A 21,867-nucleotide genomic window follows, 5' to 3' on the forward strand; every position below is an offset into this window, starting at 1 on the left:
ACAAGTTGTTCTTCAAACCGTTTGCCTTCCTACACTCAGTGACTCTGTTTCAACCATGGACAGGCTATTTGTGCTCACCATACCAAAGAGCTTTCCAGGCATTCTCCCAAAGCCCTCTTTCTCTCTGAACTATCACAGAAATGCCATGTAAGCTTCTAAATTTGTAATGAGAAATTAAACTGGTTCTGCAGCCATCTAAAAAAAATTTTGTTTCATTGTTGTTCCTAATTGTAACTCACGTTGCCTTCTTTACCTGCAGTATTTTTAGCTTACTCATTGCTATTTTTTCCAGATGAAATCACAAATGGCTTCAAAGCCATACAGTGCTCTGTACAACAGACTGAGACAGTCTTCCTCCAGCATCCAACACAACAGCTTGAAAACATCCACATAAACTCATCTTGGCAAACTTTCCAAAGTTTTTTCCAGACTTAATACAATGTTACCAATAAAGAAAAATAAAACTTACAGCCTTTTCCGACAGAATTCCTGCATAATTCCCTAGTCTCCTTGTTTGCGCAGATGTTTTAAACAACATCAATTCATTTTTCTATTCTATGAATCCAAGTTTTTCCAGAGTTAGCAAAACTAGATTGGAAAAATCTACTCTGAGTCCGAATGGGTTGCTGCTGGCAGACGTACTAATTCAATCTGACAAGCATTTTAAAGGCTTGCTGATTCACAAAACCACCTACATGCTGCCTACCCTATGCAGCCTGAATGAGCCGTCATGGTTATTAGGCTCCTGTTAAGATAACATCTGACCCCTTTCCTTAACTTTTGTGCTTTGGAAGCATTTATTATGGGCTACATTATGGTGGTGCCCTCCAGTGCCTTGATAATTAAGATTTTTCTCAGTACTGGCCTATAAAACCCCTATTCTCCATAAATTTATAACTCCGTCACGAAGATTCTCTGGGACTCAGAGCTTAATCAGCAAAGAGAATGTGACTGTATCAAATTCTGCTCAGCCTTTTCTTTGGAACCAGGAAGACAGGAAACGTTCACAAGTTCAGAAACACAGTGTTACACTGGATATCAAACCTAGTCTTAAAAACAACACTGGTGATGTCAAGGCCATTGGTGCCTGATGTTACTCCCACGTTTTCTACCTTTGAGCTTGCTGTAGGCTGTGCATCAACGATTGACAAAGTGCAATGCACTGAGCCCTTACTCTGTAACACAGCCACTTCCAACAATAAATACATAGAGACGTGTATCTCAGTAGCACAAAAAGTAACCCCTACTTCTTCACACGTAGCCCTCCTCTCTCCTGGAAAAGCATCGCACAATCCCAAGCTCGCCAGACCTAAGCAAAACAGTGAAACACATCTGATGGGTCATTCCTAATTCAGATTTACTTACCACATCTGTTACCCACATGCATCTGCCCTACACCACAAGACTGCTGCGGCTCTAGCTTGAGAGACTTTCTAGCCACTTCGTGGTCCATGCCAGAGACTCGAACACGAAACTGGTCCCTGCTGACTGTCTTCCGTAAGGTTCGAATGGTTTTACGGAACCTCTTTTCAGTCTTTTTCCGAGCACAGCGCACATCACACGTGTCTGAAAAGTATCAAGGGTGAAAGCTGCTGTAAGTGACCATGCACAAAAATCCACTCAGTTCAAAAAAACCAACACAAATCACTGAGAAAGCAACTTCTGTGAACAAGTCTGAAATCCTTACGGTCAACACCACCAGGCTAGAAGAAAATTAATCAGACCACAAGACTTTAATCTATGGGCAGCTCTGATCTTTGGAGCTATCCCCATCTCTCATTCTTTTTGAAGCAGTAAAATTCATTTTCAAAACAGGAGATACTTTTTTATCATTCTGCATACAGATAGAAGTGAAAAATACAGAAATTAAGAAGCAAACAGCAAGAAGCTTCAAATCGCACCTTGGATTATTTTCCAACCAACCTGTCACCTCCTTTCGGCTTGTTTCAAGCTCAAAGTCCGCAGTGATAAAAATTTCTCTAGTTGCTGTCAGTCTACTGAGGGCTCCATGAACCTTCTTGCCAGAGCTGCATGTTAGGTTTACATAGTGGAAGCTCTCCATTACTGAATTATGTCTCTCTGTATGAACAAAATTAAAGGAAGCAAAAGCTTGGCCAGCTATGTTATTGAACATTCACTAGTGCTCAGCACATACGTAGTCATGAAGAGTTAAAGGGGAGCAAATGATCAACTCCACAAGCCAGTAAACAAACAGTTTGGCCAGTTTCTCAACTGGCACACCCTCATATAGAATCATGACTCCAGTGCACCTACAGATGTACTGTCGGGCTGAGACTCTGGCGCTGCAGTGGGTCACGATTCCCTGCTAGGATGAGAGCCTGGCTGCAGTGCTCAGCCCGCTTCCCCTGGGTTTTACTAGCAGCTTCTAATGAATTGCCTTCGCGCTACGCAAAGCATCTTAAAATCATGACACTGCCTGCATCAGGCAGGCTACTCAAAGGAAAAAATTTTGTGCTCGTATGAAGCATGTGAAAAACATTTTAGCTTATAATGGTGTTTAAATTAAGTAGTGGCTGCATACACAGGACATTTGGAGACTATTTTCAAGGTTTCAAGGAGGAAATAAAATTTAGTTAAAGAAAGCACTCAAGAATAAGCTTTGGGTCTGGAGTATATAACTCTTCACTGAGCATCTAAAGTGTAGTTTCTCACTGTTACTCTTCTAAGGACAAACAAATTGACATGCTGATTCATCATATTGTTTAGTGACTTCTTCCCCCAGCTCCTTTTTTTTTTTTTTTTTTTTTCCCCTCAGTTGAAATATACTTCTCCTCATTTTCTGCTGACTTTGTAAATCTCCAGGCTGTACTTTCTGCCTTGGAACAGATGGAAGAGCTGACCTCACTGTGTCCATCTGGGGCTGTTGAAGTATAAAAGGAAGACAAGAGAAAAGTGGGATAACCCTTTGGCAATAGAGTCAGTATAAAAGGCCAGGAGATTCTTCACTGAGGCATCAGACAGTAAGGAGCAGGTGAGAAAGGAAAGGACCAAAAGAAAGGATAGAGAGAGAAAGGAAAGGAAGAAATCAAAAGAATGAAAAGAATGGTTGATTTCATTAAGAATCTATTGGCAGTGGTAAAAACAAAACAGGACAGGGGCTTTCCTAGCAAGACTGCAAGGTTGTCACACAGAATTCCCGTGATCTGAAATAATCGTTGCAAGAATCACGGCTGGGAAGGAGTGTGATTCACGAGGTCAGTGAAGAGAAGAAAGTTTGCAGTACTCTATGCTTTGCTTATGGTGTACTTAATGTCTGGAAAGCACTCAATAACCCTGAGCTATGGCTCTAACCTGCTTACCTGCATTTTTATATTCATACCTGGTATCATCTGTTCCAGACCTTCTTGAAACGTCTCAGTCTTTTTCAAACTACATTTTCCTTCATTTAATTTAAAGGTTACGCTTATCTTGATGGCTGAAGTATCTTCAGGAAGAAATAATGACATTTTATTTTAAAAAAGAAATAGAAAATTTAGATAACCCTAATGTCACATCATAATGATTACATCAAAAAATGTGCTGATATAAAGTGAAAAAGCAGTCATCACAGACAACCTAAAGAGATTTCAGCTTCTTCCTGCTGTGAAGCTGGTTCACAACTGGAATTGGAACAAGGCAGATTTTATTTAAAGAAAAAAAAAAAAGATATCAAGTCCACATCTGCTATTGGTTAAATCAGATAAAGGTTAGCTGAAATCAAAGGAGACACTCAAAAGCAGTTCTGAAAGTAGTTTATGTCTATATAAAATAGCATCTCTTATCTGTTTAGCTTTCAATGCTTTCTAAACTTTACTGTCCAACAGCTCAACCAAAACATACTGTATGTTGCCAACACTGTCCAGTTTGGATGTTTAAAAAGAGGCATGACACTCCTGGCCTAGCTTTTTTATTTCACAACTGATCTTTTTCTTGTTTCTTATTTTTAAGTCTTAGTTTGAGTGATGCTGATGAAGCAGTACAAGGGGAATTTCCTGCTGTAATCATGAGTTGCAATCATGAAGAAAAGGAAGAAAAAACAGAGGGAGTATAATGGAGAGGGAAAATAGAAAGTTAACAGAAACATCCTTATTTCACAGTAATTTATTAAAAGAAATCAGTCAAATTATGCAACAGTAAATCTAGTGATTACCCAGCCAGCTGGATGCATTTGTATTTTGCTGTTTTTTCTTAAGCTGAGATGACCTGCCACAGGTGAGGGTGTAGGCATCTTGTGTTCCTAACAGACAGACCAGACAGACAGTAAAGACACAGGCACTATGCACAGACTGAAGACTCCTGTAGTATAAAAGATATTTTTAATTTGTTGATCGGCATCATCATCTTCACCTTTTTCAACAACGTGGTTCATAAAATACTCCACATTACAGCTTGTCTCTGCCTAAGCAATTTAAAGGGTTCAGGCAGAAAAGCAGCATCTGCCCCATAAGCACCAGCCGAGTCTGCATGCTGCATCCTGTGGGGTGGAGGGGCTGTTTGGGCAAAATCTCAGACCCCATGCAGGGCTGGAATGCCTTCGTCCCATTCAGCAGCGGCTCTCAGGGCCAATTAAGGAATGGCCCAGGGAGCACAGAGAATTCTGCCCTGTCCTCCTCAGCTTCAAAAAGACAGTTGTCATGAGAAGGGAATCTGAGGGTAGAGTGGTTATAAAAGACAGGGAAAGGGGGGCTTTCCTGGGACACTGACAGGGATACGGCCCTATATTATCTATAGTCAAAGAGGAAAGGTCCCTGTTGACTGTCTACTTCTTGGGGCTTCCATAAGAGCTAGGAAGTTTGCTACTCTCTACAGAATCATATGCTTGTTTTTGTTGGTTTTGACCTACCAGAAAATACTTGGACATCCGAAGAGCAGCTTAAGAAGCATCTATCGCTCCCACCACTCTTAATGCAGTGCAGCAATACCTTGGGTGAGCCACTATCAGGCAAGGGACCCTTTGTCTCTAAACAGGATAAAACAAATACTCACAGAAGTAAAACACCTACATACACTCTACTAATAAATCAGCATACAGCTGCTTTTGTAGCTGATACCTGAGAGCACCCATGCAATTAATATGCTGTTTAGACAGAAAATCAAAGCAAAATGAAATCATGGGAAGATCACACAACATCAGTAATTTTCCTTCAGGTGAAGCTGTCATCAGCAAACCTTCTCATGCAGAGAAACAAAAGGAAACAGAAGAATCAGCTAGATAAAAGCACAGGAAAGAAAGCACCAAAATCCCTCAAAGTATCTCCTGTTTTGGGGGTTTTTGCTTGGTTTTACCAGTTTCAACATCAGTCCCATCATGCCTGCCTAAAACATAAAGCGGAATACTAGGAACGATGACTCATACCACTTAACTGGACAGATAAAGATTTTCAGATTTGACTATAACCACATGGCCAAGGACACATCGGGAGTAGAAATGTATTCACTGGGCACCTTACCGACACAGTCCTTTTTATTCCAGTGTAATTTGTAGTTAGAGTGACACAGGCATTCATAGTCTCCCAGCGTGTTCACACACAGCTGTTGACAACCGCCATTGTTGATGCTACATTCATTAATATCTACAGAGGGAAAGTAAAAATACTTTTTAAAAGTTACTCTTGACAAAGTTCTGTACTGTAACTCCACCGGGTAAATACGCACACAAATACTGCTTAGCAGGGTTTGGAAAAGATTTTAGGAAGGCTATCTGGACATCCACCTTGAGGTAGTTTTGTTTTCATGGAAATCCTTTGATAAATGTCAAAACAGATCAAATGTTGTCAGAGGGGAGATGTTAGTTATGTCCTTAAATCACATAATTAAAAAAATATCCAGCCTCAGAAATATGATAACAAATTAAAGAAAAGGAGACCAAATAAGTCTGCATTGTGCTGTGTCTGGTTAACTAATTAATATTTCTAATTTGGAATAAAGACAGACGACATGGACAAGATTCATACTGATCAATCCTCCAAAGCGCTCAGATAGATACAACTGCCATGAAAGACCGTTTGACTCCCTGTGGGCAAATAAGACCACTGTATCACCGTTGTCCCTTTTGGCCAACTATCCAATTTGAGGGCCCTGCCGCGTCCAATAAATACCAATAGGAGAAACTACTGACAACACAACATACTGCCTTTGGTGCAAACTTGCATGCGGATGCAGAACATATCATTCACCAGTGGTGTACCCCAGGGGTCAGTACTGGGGCCAATGCTATTTATCCTCTTCATTAAACCTGGATGATGGGACAAGAGTTCACCCCAGCAAGTTCGCAGATGATACAAAACTAGGAGGAGTGGCTGATACACCAGATGGTTGTGCCACTATTCAGAGAGACCTTGACTAGCTGGAGAAAGGGGCCGACAGGAATCTCATGAATTTCAACAAAAGGAAAATGCAAAGTTCTGTGTCTCTGCTTCTCAGATCCACCCTGATGACTGCTTCACTTGTCTCCATTAGCTTTATGGCAATTATATATAAACCTAGAAAGCTGCCATCAAGAAACCTCTTATGAGACCCAGAAAATTTGTGTAACTGAGGGTACCCACTTCCACGTACAATTTTCTCAATAGTAGTAGTAAGTTCTTATCACTGCTCTCCCCAACCGTTTGTTCCTCGCCATAGATGGGTAAAAATTTGGTAGAAAACACTGTGAAACAGATTACAAAACTGAGCAGATTTCAGGGGAAAAACATGCTACTAACAGAAATGAGACAGTAGGGGTAGGAATGAGCAGCAGAGGAATAATGGAGAAAGATGGGAACACCTTAAATTGGTACTGCTTCCTAAGATACCACAGAATTGGCCTGAATCTTTGGTTTTCATCGACCTTTGTTGGGACGCTGCATGCAATGGCAACCTATTATCTTCAGCACTTACTGACTTCTTCCATGTAAGTCAGAAGGTGTATACTCAGTATCCCCATCAACTTTGACACAGCGTGTGACTGCCAGTAAATGAAAGACTAACAGGGATTAACATCTTCTGCACAGGAGTATGCCATGAAGAGGCCAATTAGCAGCCAATAGCAAAATTACAATTCCTTTCCCTCACAGGTGGCCAAAAGAAATTAAATTAATGCAGAGGAATTCATGAGAACAGACTTCTTTTAGCAAGTAGAACACATGAACAGTGTTACTCCCCATCCAGACAGGCTTCCCCGTTCATCAGGATAAAACACAATGATGTTGTACCCCTGTAATCTTCTTTGCAGACTTTCTAGAGGCAGAGGTTACAACACATCAGGCACACAGAGATCTCTGAATTGTTATCTCCAAGTTCAAGTGTGCTCATTCGGCCTCAGAAATAAATAGGTCTTACTCAGAATTAAGTGAGCACACGGAGTCAATAAGGTCTTGCCTAGAGCTTACATAAAACAGGTTTAATTCTATTTAGTGTCCAGTTATTCCTTATGTTAATTCTGGGATTTCGTTGGAGAAATATTCACACTTGACACACGCTGAGGTTTTGTGAACATCCTTCTCTCTTTCCTTGAACTTTTCTTGTAAGAAAGGCGTAAAAGATTTAAGAGACTTAATCTTGGCCAATGTAAATCAGTGGTACTACACCAGCTAAATTCCAATCTCCATCACATGAGGATCTGACATATGCACAAAGGCAACCTGCAAAACTGTAATCTTCTAAGTCATTCACAGCTTCCTGTTCTTTAAGACCTATTCCACTGACCTTTCTCTGAAGTCAACGAGATTTCTGCATGCAAAAAAATCTAACAAATTATGGCTTTCATATCCAGATGCAAAATGCATTAGTTTGTTCCAATAGTCACAGGTGCTTTCTGGATGCAGGGTGAGAAGAGAAAACCATTTGAGCGAAGACGGAACTGAGCAGGATCAGTTTCTACTTTTGCTGTGTCTCCTTATCATGGCAAAGAGTAAAATCTACTCTATACATCTACTGCATATACACAGGCTTGTGTCTTGCACAGACACTAATTAGACCTGTGGCAACAGCACTCCACCAGCATGGCCTGCAGTGCTTTTTTATCACTCACCTCCACAATGCGTGAAGCCGTAGAGCGCGTATCCTTTGTTACAAGTACACTCGAAGGTGCCTGGATGATTGATGCACGTGTGGTCGCACGTCCGCTCAAAAGAGCATTCATCAATGTCTGCAAGTTTTAAAGGGATACATCAGTATCTTTCAGCCTGGCAAGGGAGCACTGATGAGCTAACAAAGTTGGACAGAAACATGCAGATTTATGTAAACTAAGCAAATTCTTTTAAAGCAAATAATGTAACATAGTAAAATGACAACTTTTAAAGGAACAATTAGTTTGCCAAACAAGCTTTTTCTTGGCAAACATGAAAACTGCTGCTACATTTTTTAACAATTACGTTTAAAACAAATTATTTCTCCTTTATGGGATAAAAAAAATGCTGATGAAATTCTGATTTCATTAAGAAAAGTCTACATAAGGTCTGCAGAAACAGATTTATAAAAGAAAGTATTGCCTTTGGTTTTACTACATAAACGAAAGCAACGGCCACATTTCTAAGTGCAAATGAATAAGCAGTGCCTGATTTAAGCCTGCTGAAAATCACCATGTTCTCTGAGATACACCTGAAGACAGATGACTGGAATAATTTGGTGAATTTTTCCACGGATTCATTCTACTGTACATTTAGACTTCAATGTCTGTCACTAAAAGCTGCTGAGATACCTGTTTTGTCCAGTGAAAGTTTTCCTTGGCATTACATTCACTCTGAAAACATCTTTGTAAGTCCAGTTAGTATAATAGCCTTATCATGATCTCAGTGAATTGAATGGTAAAATGGCAAAATTCCCATCACTTTCTGAGGCCCTGAATGTTTATCATACCATCAAAACCACCTGCAACTTCTGTGCTAGTACACTATGTGTGCCATGTAAGAAAGTTCAAAAGACACAAAAAAGTTCACATGAATATCACTGACACATTACATCATTCTTTTTTCTCAAGCTTTGGCATCCTTCAAGGTATCACTTTTGAAACAATCTAGGGAAAGTAACGGAAGTGACAGGGACAAAAGAGATGCAAGTCTTTAAAATACATTCATAAACAGATTCCACTAAACAAAACCACAACTATCTTGAAAATCTTACCTTATTTTTTATAGTAAGTATGTTCTATATAAATACTTGTCCTTCTTTGTCTGATTTAAAAAGAATAAGAATACACCAAAAACTCAGGTGAAAACTATTTTCTGTTGATCAGTTCAGCTTTCTGAAATTCATCATTAAGGTCAGCTGGTTGTCTAGGAAATGGAATAATTCACCTCCTCAGCTGGCTGATTGGCTTTACATTGTTTCATACTGTAGCTTTTCCAAAACCACAGAGCATTTTGATCCTTACATTTCAATGTATTTAAACAGCTTAAACAGGATTACTAACTTTATATGTACAAATCATTATACAGAAACTCAAATACGTTTTGTAAGACTCACAGGAGAAATCCATGTTATCCTAAAAATCAGATGCTCTATGATGTTTTAGGGAAAATTGATTCCAGTCTGTCTACAGGCTTATAATTTCACAGACCACATGTTATATTTTTTTTCTTTAAATAATGAACTCATGGAATCTATATGTCCCATCAAGAAAAAATAATTTCACTGCAATGGTGAACTAGTCAGTAAGATGGACAGAGAGATATTGTTTAATTTTCCCTGTAAATTATTTTAAGATCATTAACAGAAGGGTGAGGGGAAGCATTATCCTCACAAAGACCTTTTTTATATGATGCTATCTCTGTCGCTCCCAGATAATAGTTCACTGTGCCATTAAACATACCTCCTACAACAGTATCGAGCCAACTGTATTAACTCAACAGCTGTTTCAGAAAGAAAATAAACAAAACTGAGGCATGGAAATTATTCTGGAGTCCATTATCACTTCATCATTGTAGATGTCCAAGCCATGCCGATTTGTTCTACTTCTATTGCCTCTCCAGTGCACATACCTTGACAAGACTTCTCATCTGTTAATAATTTAAATCCTTTTCTGCAGCTGCAATCAAAACTGCCAACAGTGTTTTTACAGAAATGATCACAGCCTCCATTATTGGACTGGCATTCATCAATATCTGTAACAAAAAAAAGTGCTTCAGCAAATAAACACAGTACATTCAATGTACTTCCACTGCCAGATCCAGAAAACAGTCACGTCCAAATGGTTAGAGAAGCCCAGAAACAAAACCTAGTGAGACCACTACAAATTTTAAGGAAGATCAGATCCAGCTCTTAAGAACGATCTGGCCCATTCATGTCTGGTCATGACAGTGCTATTTGCTTTCATCTAACATACTGCTGTCAGTCACATCTGGGTACGAGTATTCACAAAAGACCATTTCTCTAAGTTCTGTTTGGAAATGCTTTGACTTAAACACTCTCTAATAGATTTTAGCTTTTTAAACATTGTCTCTGTTTCCTCTTCCCAAGCTCTGCAGAAATCTCAGACGAGGAGGCTTTTTCTGCCAATATTAGAATGAGTTCTTTAGCTAATATTAATTGACTCTGGCATGGGGATTCCATAATTTTTGACTAGCAGAACAGTCTTAACATCTAATTACTGCAAAATGCATTCTAATATACAAACTAAATGTTCCTTTGCTCCTTTCCAGTACTCTCATTAGAGCTGCTTGGACCAGTATAAGTATCTCTACTCACACATCCCTGTTTACACACTGATATTTGCTTAAAAACTGGTCTAATACCCAGCTACCTGTGGGTAAAATAGCAGGCTATTGGATTGTATGCCTATAAGAATCTACACGCCTACCTCTCCCAGTACTGACCTTTACTTTACCACAGACCGGTATTACCTCCTACCAAATCTCACCTGTGAAAAATGAGGCCATCTTGGCAGGAGGAGTGGAAGTGGTGAGAGAGAGGGTGGCGCAGAAGACATTCTCTGCACATGGTGCACCTGATGCAACGGAAACTGTGTCTACCCCTGGCTGCAGTCCTTTCTTGGGTCAGATTACACATACTGTCTTTCCTCTAGACACCGGATTACCTTCATTTGGAGATGAATACCTTACAGTAAGGTGTTGGTACATCCATGTCCACTTACCTTTACATGTCTTCCCATCAAACTGGAGCGTGAATCCAACAGGACAGCTGCAGTGAACTCCGGTCGATGTATCTTTACATGTACGATCACAGCCACCATTATTTACTGCACACGTTTCTAGCCAGCAAGATAAAGCTGAAGTTTGCTCAGGGATATTATAATGGTAACAAGAAATACCATGTGATACATGCATGGTTCCAAGCACACTGCTATTCAACCACATTTAGTCTAGTATACATGAACAACTACTAAACACATGTGTTGACAAAATCCTTGCCTCAGCTATGTCCAGTTTTTTGCAGAGACTCTACAAATTAAGATACTCTCTCTGGATATTCTCGTACTGAAACACAAATCCCTGCTCCTTAATGATGAATTTATTCCTGTCGGTCTGTATCCTTATGCCCTCACTCAGTCCTGGCTGATCCTCTGACACTTCCCACCAATACTCAGACACCTGGTCACACTGACTCAGCACTACTAAACTGGTTTTCTTAAATCCTTCCCAACACATCTTCACACGCTACCTGTGCTCCCAGTCATGGTGGATTACACCCACACTGAGCACTCCTTCAGGCTTGTAACCAAGGTGCCATCTCAACCTAATGTTCCTCGAACTTCCCCCTATGCAAATTAAGCCCAAATCTCACCAAACCTTTCCAGCAAACATCCCTAAAGTACAGTTCTTCACATTCAACTAAAAAGAAATAACTCACTCTTTGGCATTCATCCTCTTGTAGTCAGTCTAACTGCCTCAATCACTCTAACAACCTTTATTACTGGCCAGATAAATGCAATTTTATCCAGCACAGATTGATTCAGGGAGCTGCAAAGATCATTTTCTATGTCTGCTTTTTAAAATCCTCCCTTTCTAGCTCTGTTTCCCAGTTTTCTGCATCATCAAGCATATGCTACTTATTCTCAAGTTTTGAGACCTTTACTGGTTGATACTCTCCCAGTCTCTTGTCTCACATTCAATATTGGGAGGCTGTGTCCAACCTCCACATGAAGACAGAGTGCCTCTTCCTCCTTCTTTCCACAGAAACGTCATTTTTTTTTTTGAAAATGAGGCTATTCATTTAGATGTCTAAGTATGGATTCAGGAGCTCAGAGCTAGCCCTACATTTTTGGTAGCTTCTTCCTCAGCCTCCATGCTACTTTTGTGGCAAATGCCAATAAGCACAGTAAATCACCCTGACTGCCTGGAGTAAGGGCTTTTGAGGCGGACATCCACTGACCCAGCTGCCCTGAGACCACAGGGACTGTTTCTCATGCCAGTGCCTTCCCAGTAGTGACAAACTCTCAGAGGCTGGCATTCTGGGCCAGATGTGAACATCTTTAGGAAGAATAAGATGGCCTTGTATCCTAACATGTCCTTCTAGATGCAGTACACCACTGGGCCCAATTCTCTTCCATGCAGAAAAATACTTTCAATTCAAGAGAAGCAGGTAAAACACTGCTTCCTCCACAATCACTTGGCTAAAACTGTAGCACAGAAGGGATTGTACTACATTCCCATGATGAATTAGAACCATGGAAACATATACTACTTCAAGGGCAAGTTCCTGACACCTCCTACTGACTGTCACAAACAATGTACATAGTTTTTATGCATTATGGAACCATATCATTTCCTTAAAAGGGAGTGGAGCATCTCAGGCTGAATTCAGCCCAGAGCTATGATGGTTACAATAAAAAAAACCCACCACAATTCTTCAAACTAAAAGGTTTCAGCAAACAGAAATCCAAAATTATTTTGGATAAGCACTTTTACCCATAAGCAACCGTCGCTTCACCCTCTTGTCCACATCAGCTCCTGCTGTAGTGTTTCCCTCGGAAATTTCAACAGTAGCCTCTTCTCTCTCTGTAAGGAATGTGAAAAAAGCAAATGAGTAAAGGTGCCCTGACCAGAAGTCTCATTTGACATCAAATACATACACAGCTGCATTGCACGCTTAATTATCAGAGACAGTTGGAACTGACCAGGTAGAAACAATTTTTTTTTTAAAAGAAAGTAATAATGAAAATCATGAAGACCCTTCAGTCAAAACCATGAGAATACTTTGCTTTTGTTGTTTCCTTACAATTCATGTTTGCTTCAGTATTCTTAAAAAAACAGAAGATGTGCTACAGATGTAGTGAACAGCAACAAGATGAAGCAACTAATCAAACTGTCATGAACTGTTCTGTTAAGAGCACATTGTCATTATCTATCACAGATTAATAAAAGGACCAGCCAGTTATGCCTGAGCATTTGATTTCAATCAACAGACAACAAACTCTTCCAGAGACTGCAAGAGTTGATCAATCTTTAGTGCTTTCTTTACTGGATAACTACTGCCTTGCAAAAATTATACTTTGATCAAAATCAGAGTTCTAGTTTCAACAGACATACTGCTTGGTTACACTCTGGCTCACGCTACACAAGAAACTGAACCTGAAATATCCTAGAGGGAAGGGAATCCTCTTGGTTTAGTGACAGGCCTTGTGCTTCAGAGAGACCAGTGATAATTACAGGCTGCAGTAATATTAGGTAGCTACTTACACTGGGAAGTGTAAGTTGCCTGGATCCAACCAACTCACTCATGCACTAGCAGGTTTCTTAGTTCTGGACTTCTTGACATTTTTTAGCCATGCTATTATGAAGAGCATTAATCACGCACACACAGCAACGTCACACCACTCTAGAGTTAGTCATCGACAGAAAGCTACTTCCCTCGACGGTATACTGACCCAGGCAGGTTTTCCCATCCACATGCATGATGTACTTGGGGTGACATCCACAAACAGGCCCATTATCAGCATCATCACATGTATGTTGACAGCCACCATTTCCATGATTACATGTTACTAGGAAGAAAATATGTTACATCTCACAAGTACTTCCAGCATCTTTGAAAGACAGTGTAATTTTGTCTCCATTTGACCACCCAATACACCTTGCTAACATGTCCCTTTCCTGAAGAACTCCCTGAGACTGAGACACTGCAGAGCTCTCTTGTGGAGCTAAACTTCCTGTCATCATGAATGATGGCACAACTCCCAAACTACAGATACTGTAGCAACCAACAGATTAGTGTGATAGTGTCCAGCAAAGCCACTGATTCTAGTTTAATTCAAATGCACACAATTTAGGTGTGTCACCCCAGTTTAGCTATAACATACCAAATCCCATATCACTGCAAACAGAACACTATTTGTTCACTTTGGGAAACCATAAGCATATGCAGAATGTTGCATACAAATGCAGCTCCTCTGGTTCTTGGACAGTTCAAATCCTGGTCGGCATTCACAGGCAACTCCTCCTTTGGGTGTTTCTCTGCAGATGTGGGCACAGCCATGATCTTTATTCATGCAGCTCATGCCTTCTGCAAAACAGGACAAGTGTAAGAGTATCAGCATCCTCAGCATCTCTGTGTGCAGGCAACAGTCAAATAAAGTCAGTGCAATACACACACACAGACAACAGCCTGCTACTTCTGGGAAGACTCTGCGGTGTTAGGACAAGATGTATAAGCTTACAGACAGGAAAGGCAGAAAGTCCAATCTGCAAAGTCAATGGCCCCAAGGTTTCTCCATCTGCAATCTTTTCTGTGCCCATGTTCTTTGACTGCAAGGTCAAAAAGCAACATCCCTAGGCCTGTACAGCATCTGCATTCTCATCCAATGCTCTCACTTTATACCAGTGTTTATATAACCTCTTCATTTCTTTTACAAAAATTGCAAGGTGGCTGATACCTGGCAAGGTCAAAGCCTAAAGTGAAGTTCTCATTTCTCTGCTTAAAAGAGCAGCCACCAGCCACAGGACTACCTAGTCCAACAGTCACAAAACTCATCCCTATTTCAATTACTGGCCTACAAAGCAGATTCCCAAAGTCATAACCTACCTCAGTAGTGATCAAGTGGTGACCTGGCAGACATGCGGATTGTGTGTATACTGTATGTCAATTCTCTTTTTTGTTAACCATTTTGTTTTCTTTTTTTTTTTTTTTTCTGATTTCAAGAAATACCTCCCAAAATAACCCCACTGGGGATTATCACAGTGTTCTGTATTTCTATACACCTTCCCAGCTGGACAGAATTTAGTGCCAGTGTCTGCTTTAACCAAATGAAAAAGCAATGTGACCCTACTGATTTTATTCCTTTTGGTGCACCTCCTAAAAACATCCTGTCAAGACAGTTACAAGCTGTTCATGCACCAGCACTCAACGACTGTCAGAGCACCTTGTCTGGCCTTTGTAAAAAGTTAAAAGTCTATTGAACAGGGAGGAACGGTTCCTAGAATTATTGTAAAAACTTCTTTCACCTTGCCCCATGGTTCAGCTAAATCGATTTGTACACGCACAACTTAAAACTACACAGCAGCTGACTGACTTATCAAATGGGATCATTAGACCAAATTAAAAGAATAGTTTTCCTTCTAACAGTACACCACAGATTTTTTTTTCTGAAGTATTCTATAGTGGTACAAAACTGGAAGAGAAGGCAAATGAATGCTCTCCTCAGCTATACAGAGAACACACCTTTGCCACCAAATTCTCTGCTTTTGTGCATTTGGCTTTTAAAAGACATGTTACACCAAAACGCTCTTTCTTCTTGGTAAGAACACTTCACTTGAGAAGACTAAGCGAAGCATACTTTGGCTGCAAGGGCTTATTCCATATATTACCTCAGTGAACTTCCACTGAGTTGAGCAGATGCACAGTCAGAGAGGAATGAAAAGGGTGACTATGCTGCTGAAAAGAGATGGTGTGAACAATTCCACATCCTATATGTTTTTTAAATTTACACAGCCCTTTTTGCAGCCTTACTACTAAATGAAACAAAACCACTGTATTGGCAAGCAGAGGCCAGCTCGTCACCATTATTCCACTACACTTCAATTAGGTCCTTGCTCTGCACACGACTATTCTCGCCATCTGAAGCACAAGCTACAGTACCCTTTCTCTATTAAGACAGCTTTAAGTAACAAAAGAATGGATATTGCAGAGCCTAGATTATTCTGCTCTACTGGCTTTTGGATTCCTTTCTCACAGTGAGGACTCTGTAGAAGTCTAACAAGACAATGACTTCAAATCCTGCAGCACACAGGCACCATCCAAGGAGCCCACATGAAAGCTGTCATCCATTATTGTGCTGTCAGTCAAGGAATGAGACAACCTATGAGGTCACAAATTAGCCTCATTAACTCTTGGGTTTTTGTGACATTTCTGTTCTTAAGCATGCAATATGATTTGGTCTGTTAGCTCTGAGGTGTCTGAGAATCAGCTGCTTAGTTTCTGTTAACAAAGTTCTCCTCTTGTCTCGACTGAGCTACCAAAGGGGAAACTGTTCAAGGAGGTACTTTGGTAAAGTTCACCGACATCAGACAAATGGTTTAAATGCTTGATTTGGGATTGCTCCATTCTGAGTAAGCAGAATTCAATCAGGTCTCCATAGAAAGCTAAAACTGCACTTCCCCAACCAGGGCACATTTCAATAACAAAGTACCCGTTGTGTAACAAGGTACATGACCAAATCCACCAAAATCTAGCTGTACAAAAGACAGTGTTTCATAGAAGATACATACATCCACACATTCTAGCATTTACCACAAAGCTGCTGCTTGTTTCCAAAGGTAGATTTCTCCTCAGTCCCATTTTATAAGGTTGTATGAAAGAAATGTCTGTAAAGCTGTAAATGCTATGTGACTGCAAGCTCCTTCATGGACACAAAGTCTCCCAGGTCCCATTGTTCCAGAGCTGTTGCAATGGCAGATCACGGTGCAGAACTAACCCCCAAAAAACTTTAGGTCAAATTCCACCACACGCTTCCCAGAAACATAATTCCTCTTGCAGGAGACCCTGCCTTACTGACACACAAGTCTCTTGGATGGATGAGTCTCTTGATCACCACACTCACAGCCAAGAGAGCTGAATCCAGCATCTGCCTGGCCTAGTGGACCCCAAGGAGATTAGTCCTTTCTGAGGACTGGACCTTCACGAAGTTACCCAGCAAATTTCAGTGAGATCTGAGCGCTCCTGTTACTGGCAAGACACAGGCAAAAAGCCAGCACAATATTTCCCCATTAGATCACGTTAAATTAATCTCTTACACGTATAATCTATGTTTAAATCTTTGTCTTTTTTATTCTGAAGCTATAGGGACATCACCACCAATCTGCTAAGAACGTTTAGGTTCATTTAGGGCACGTTTAAACAGGCACCCAACAGGACAGAGGGAGAGGATGCAACTGTACAAAGAACCACCAGAGATTCTCAGGGGCACTCTCTAACAGCCAAAGGGTGAGGAGCATCAGCACAGCCAGCAGAACAGGACATCCCAGGAATGCTTTCATCTCTTTTTCATGCTTTCTACATCCTTGTGTTATGGCAACTTTTTCCAAAAAGCTTTCTGGTTATCACTGTTCTCCACAGTCAGAAGGACTCTAAGAGCAACAGCTGAGATGATTCCCTGCGTACAAGCCTTCAGTCCACACAGGGATTTTAAATGTGGCTTTCATCTTGCAGGTCCAATTCACTCCCATTGATTCAGCCCAACAAGCAGATAGCCATGACTGTGAAATACCACAAGGGAGGGGACAGTAGCAAGATTTGTCATCCACAGCAGTCGCAACCACAAGATGTACTACATATTTACTTGTGAAAAACATTGTTTTCCTTAATTTTTTTATATTCTCTAATATGGAGCAAGTTAAACACAGAAACAAGCTACATGTGCACAGCTGCCCTGCCAGCTACTGTGACAGCCTCCCAGAGCAGATCCATTCTCCCACATACAAATAAGTTCATTCACAGCAGACAGTCAAGCTAAAAAAAAATAGGATTGTGCACAACTTCCCAAGACACACTGAGCTCCTGTGGTTTAAAAGCAGAGGCTAGGCAGAACCCATCAAGTCCCTCTGAGCACCCCGGTGCTTCAGATCAACACAGTCATATCAGATAAAAAAATCAGCTTGAATTACCAACTCTCCTCTAACAGCAACCCGACTTTGAGTCCCATGTCACAGTAGGTGACAGGGAACCCAGAGGACAAGTGCAAATAGACTTGGAAGGGCAGATGACTCTTAGATTCCCCTGTTACTCTGGTCATCAGGAGAAATACAACAGCCCCAAGCCTCTGTATTTCTCCTCTCTCTCTCCCCCATCTCAACTCCAGATCACTCTTTTTCCTAGATGACTAGGAAGTTCTCCAAAGCGTTAATGTAAGCACTCTCTTAACTGGACCAGAAGACAGGGAAGGAAATACTCCCTTATATTACAGATAAGAAGCAAAACCAAATGATAGTCTAAGGCAGTAGGTGCCAAATGCTGTTTCAATCAATGCTGTGAGGTCTCGAGAAATAATAAATTATATACACTGTGAGATGCACACACAAGAAAGAGAACAGAAGATCTAGTGATGAGCAGAAAAGCGGAGAACAAAGTGAAGGGAAAAATAAAGCAATGAGATTTGGCTTACAACAGATCTGCCCACCCAAGGTAAAAAAGTGGGGAATCCCGTGGAGCTCTTCTTCACAGTAATGAAGGGGAGGCAGGAAGGAAACAGTCACAATATGATAACCCGAAAAAATGGCTTTTAAAGAAAACAAAACAAACACTTCTGTATTTTAGTATGAAGAAAAAAGTATTTCAGGCAAAAACAATACAGGTTTTTACCTTAAGACTGGGTTCCATAAAAATAGCTTTTATTTAGTAGTTCTAAGGAAAAAAAAAAAAAAAATTTTTTCCCTCTTGCTTTTCTTTTTCAAAGTAAAAAAAAAAAGATTAAGTGGAAATTTGGTATTACGGAAAAAAAAGGCCTTCTTCGTCAAAAAGTTAAAAGAAATTAACTGCATCTTTAAAAACAAGAGAACAAAGGTAGAATTCCAAAGGTACAATTTAGGGAACAAATATTAATGATAGGCAATGCTGCTGCTGTTAGTTCAGGAGAGTAGAAGGTGCTCAAGAAGCAGCAAGTAAGAATAAAAAGAGTTGGAAGTTTTTCCTCCCTTGGCATTGGACAGGACAAGGAGTTCAAGCAACTGATTTTCATCCTTACATTCATCATCCACGCACATACACAAACACGCATCACTGCTAGCGAGACAACACGGAAGGAAATGCCTTGCCCCACTACTGCAGCCTTCCTGCTTGTCTCCACTCCCAGCTCAGCTCCTGCAGTGGCAGGCTCAGCAATGGCCTGAGAAATGACATGCATCAGCAGACCCCGGTGAGACCAAGCCCAGTACCAGAGAAGCTGGGAATACAAATTCTCATTTCAAACAAAAGATCAATTCAACTACGTCAGATGACAGCCACCTCAGCACGCTCATCTGTGGATAGCCACATATGTCTATAAATTTTGATCTCTTCACTATGGGGATTTTTGAAGTGAGTTTTGTTTATTCATGCTCAGATTCTTCTTACAGTCATGCCAACGATGAGCCATAGATTAAAGAAAGCTTTGCAGCTTTAAATACTTCTTGGTAAGATATTCACTGTACAGTTCAATGGACAACTCCCTGATCTGAGCAACCACTTTAAAGTATTCCCTAAAGGCACCCAAAACAATTTTGTTCAATCCGATGTCTAATTAGATATCCAAGGCTCTCTGATCTCTCAAAGGTCGCTTCATAGAGGTTTCACTCAAAACAAAGAACGTGACTTGAATACTTTTTGGGGCTGACAAACAATAAAACTCTTAGCTGAAACCTAAACACTGTACAGGGAATCTAAAAGGTACCTGAAGGTAACGCAGGTATTGCCCTGTAACTAAAGCCAATGGAAATGGTCAGAATTCACTGTCCTTCAATTTGTTGCCATTCCCTGGATCAGGACGCAGCTTAGCTGCACAACAAAGCGTAAAGTACACTGGGAGTATTGCAGTACAGTCTCTAACAAGCACAACACTGCAGACATACAGGTGGGATCAAAGGGGCAGAAGGGATGTAAAGAGTCCTCAAAGTCACTTAGAAGATTTTGACACACTGTTCCTTCTAAAAGGAGTGAGGACTTCGAGACCCGTCACAGCTTTGAAAAACTCAACCTAAAAATACTTTTGAAGCTGTTTTAGAGATTTTGCAGTTAGCTTCTATCAAAAACTCCTGCTTGGTGCCTGGAGGGAAGTAGCTGGTACCTTCTGAGCGGTGGATGCAGGTATGCTGGTTATCACTTAGAAAGAACCCTTCCTTACAACGACATTCATAGCTCCCCACAGTGTTGACACAAACATGCTGGCAACCACCGTTGTTGAACATGCATTCATCTGTATCTGAAAGAGAGAGAGAAAGAGAGAGATCAGCTTTGTACTAACAGCAATACACTCATATCGGCAGGAGCCGCTCAATAGGCAGCACAGACAGACATCTACTTGCCATGTAACCACCCAGGCAGCTTAGACACCCCAGACTAGACTGTTGTTGTTGTGCCGTCACCCTTGGGAAAGCACATTTTTGCTGCTGTTCTTCCCCTGTTCCCAGTTTGCCCAGTCAGTCATAGGGCTCTCAAGAAATGCTGGCCAACTAACCAGAGTTACTGGTTACAACTAAGGCAGCGTAGCGCCTCAGTGGAGCCAGAAGCACGACTCCACCTACATGAACGTACTCTGCCTCTCAGTGCAGCTGGACAGTACCACCACTCAGCAGCCTAGCACATTTACATCTAGGTTGAACATCCATACAGGCTTCCATCTTGCTCAGTGGGATGCAACTTTGGTTCCAAACTCATTCAAGCTATAAAAGGTGTTTTCCCAGAAAGCTCTCCATTCTGAAGCAAAGGTAGAACAAGAAAAATACCAACCTCAGAATAAATTTAGCTTAAAACCTACCGCTCCTTACTTTCACCCTACCTAGAGATCGCATATCACATCTGTTCTGATACGCACTTTGATTTATACGCACCTCCTCCCTTGGCGCTAGGTCATTCACAACTTACCATCAAGGCTGCTGTTGCGTTGCCTGACAGCAGTCAAGGACAAGAGCAGAAGTTCTGGAAATAGTTTTAATGTTGATTTTGCAATATTCAGAGCTTCAACAATATCAGAGCACATAGAAAGGCTATGCTTGCAAGATAATCAAGAGAAATAGAGTAGAAAAACTTCAGCTAAGCCTCTGAACAACAGGATGCTCATCTCAACTTCCAATTCTTTGGAATTTTACCCCTTAACAAGCACAAGTTTTTGTACCAGCAAAGAATTTTCCTACTGCAATTTTCAGAAGTGCCAATCTGAACAGGAAGTAGAAATGCTCAGTCCCTTAAAAACCAGGACAAAATGTTGCTGAGGCAAAGCACTGGTCTCATTTGCAAATTCATATGGAACATCATGTTTGCTCCCCATTCTGTTCCTTGTTCCTGTGCTAATAGTACAATGTTTTTAATTTAACATTGTAGCATTTCTGGCATAAAACAGCTGTCTTCTAAAAAAGGAGAAACAGAAAGGCTTTCAGTAAGCAGCATAACACAGTATTACAACAGATTTAATTTCTACTGAAGGCAATGAGTAAGCCAATTGGATGTAAAAGAATGTGATCTGCTGTAGCAAAAAGAGCGGCTGACATATCTCCATCACAGAGAAGCTGAGTATTTTAGAGTTCTACAGTGATGTGAATGTGCAAACAATCATGAATAAACAGCCACCACGAGTCTTTAGTACTACAGATTTGAACTCTGGCAGATGTTTCTGTCTCACAGACCTTGGAAAGCTTTCAAAAAAATCATCTCTTTCCAACAAGTAATTGTCTATTTGGCTTAAACCCAGGCACACAGCCGAGATCTTCAAAAACAAGGGTGAGAGGAGGGCAACCCTGGCATGAGCAA

General features: G+C 40.8%; 1 protein-coding gene across 1 annotated transcript in view; it reads right to left on the reverse strand.

Annotated features, from left to right (window-relative positions):
* The window catches only part of SCUBE2 (signal peptide, CUB domain and EGF like domain containing 2), a 42,055-nt gene that overhangs the window by 15,363 nt on the left and 4,825 nt on the right, over positions 1 to 21,867 (reverse strand). The window contains exons 4-16 of the mRNA XM_086613070.1: positions 20,189 to 20,323; positions 14,314 to 14,439; positions 13,805 to 13,921; positions 12,846 to 12,935; positions 11,072 to 11,188; positions 9,960 to 10,082; positions 8,012 to 8,128; positions 5,451 to 5,573; positions 4,844 to 4,960; positions 4,151 to 4,237; positions 3,341 to 3,445; positions 1,924 to 2,079; positions 1,366 to 1,566 (exon numbers count right to left, since the gene is read on the reverse strand). Coding sequence (XP_086469196.1) covers positions 1,366 to 1,566; positions 1,924 to 2,079; positions 3,341 to 3,445; positions 4,151 to 4,237; positions 4,844 to 4,960; positions 5,451 to 5,573; positions 8,012 to 8,128; positions 9,960 to 10,082; positions 11,072 to 11,188; positions 12,846 to 12,935; positions 13,805 to 13,921; positions 14,314 to 14,439; positions 20,189 to 20,323 — 1,614 coding nt within the window. The remainder of the gene's footprint in view (positions 1 to 1,365; positions 1,567 to 1,923; positions 2,080 to 3,340; positions 3,446 to 4,150; positions 4,238 to 4,843; positions 4,961 to 5,450; positions 5,574 to 8,011; positions 8,129 to 9,959; positions 10,083 to 11,071; positions 11,189 to 12,845; positions 12,936 to 13,804; positions 13,922 to 14,313; positions 14,440 to 20,188; positions 20,324 to 21,867) is intronic.

This window comes from Tauraco erythrolophus, chromosome 6, assembly GCF_009769465.1.
Source record: "Tauraco erythrolophus isolate bTauEry1 chromosome 6, bTauEry1.pri, whole genome shotgun sequence".
In the NCBI taxonomy this organism is placed as follows: domain Eukaryota; kingdom Metazoa; phylum Chordata; class Aves; order Musophagiformes; family Musophagidae; genus Tauraco; species Tauraco erythrolophus.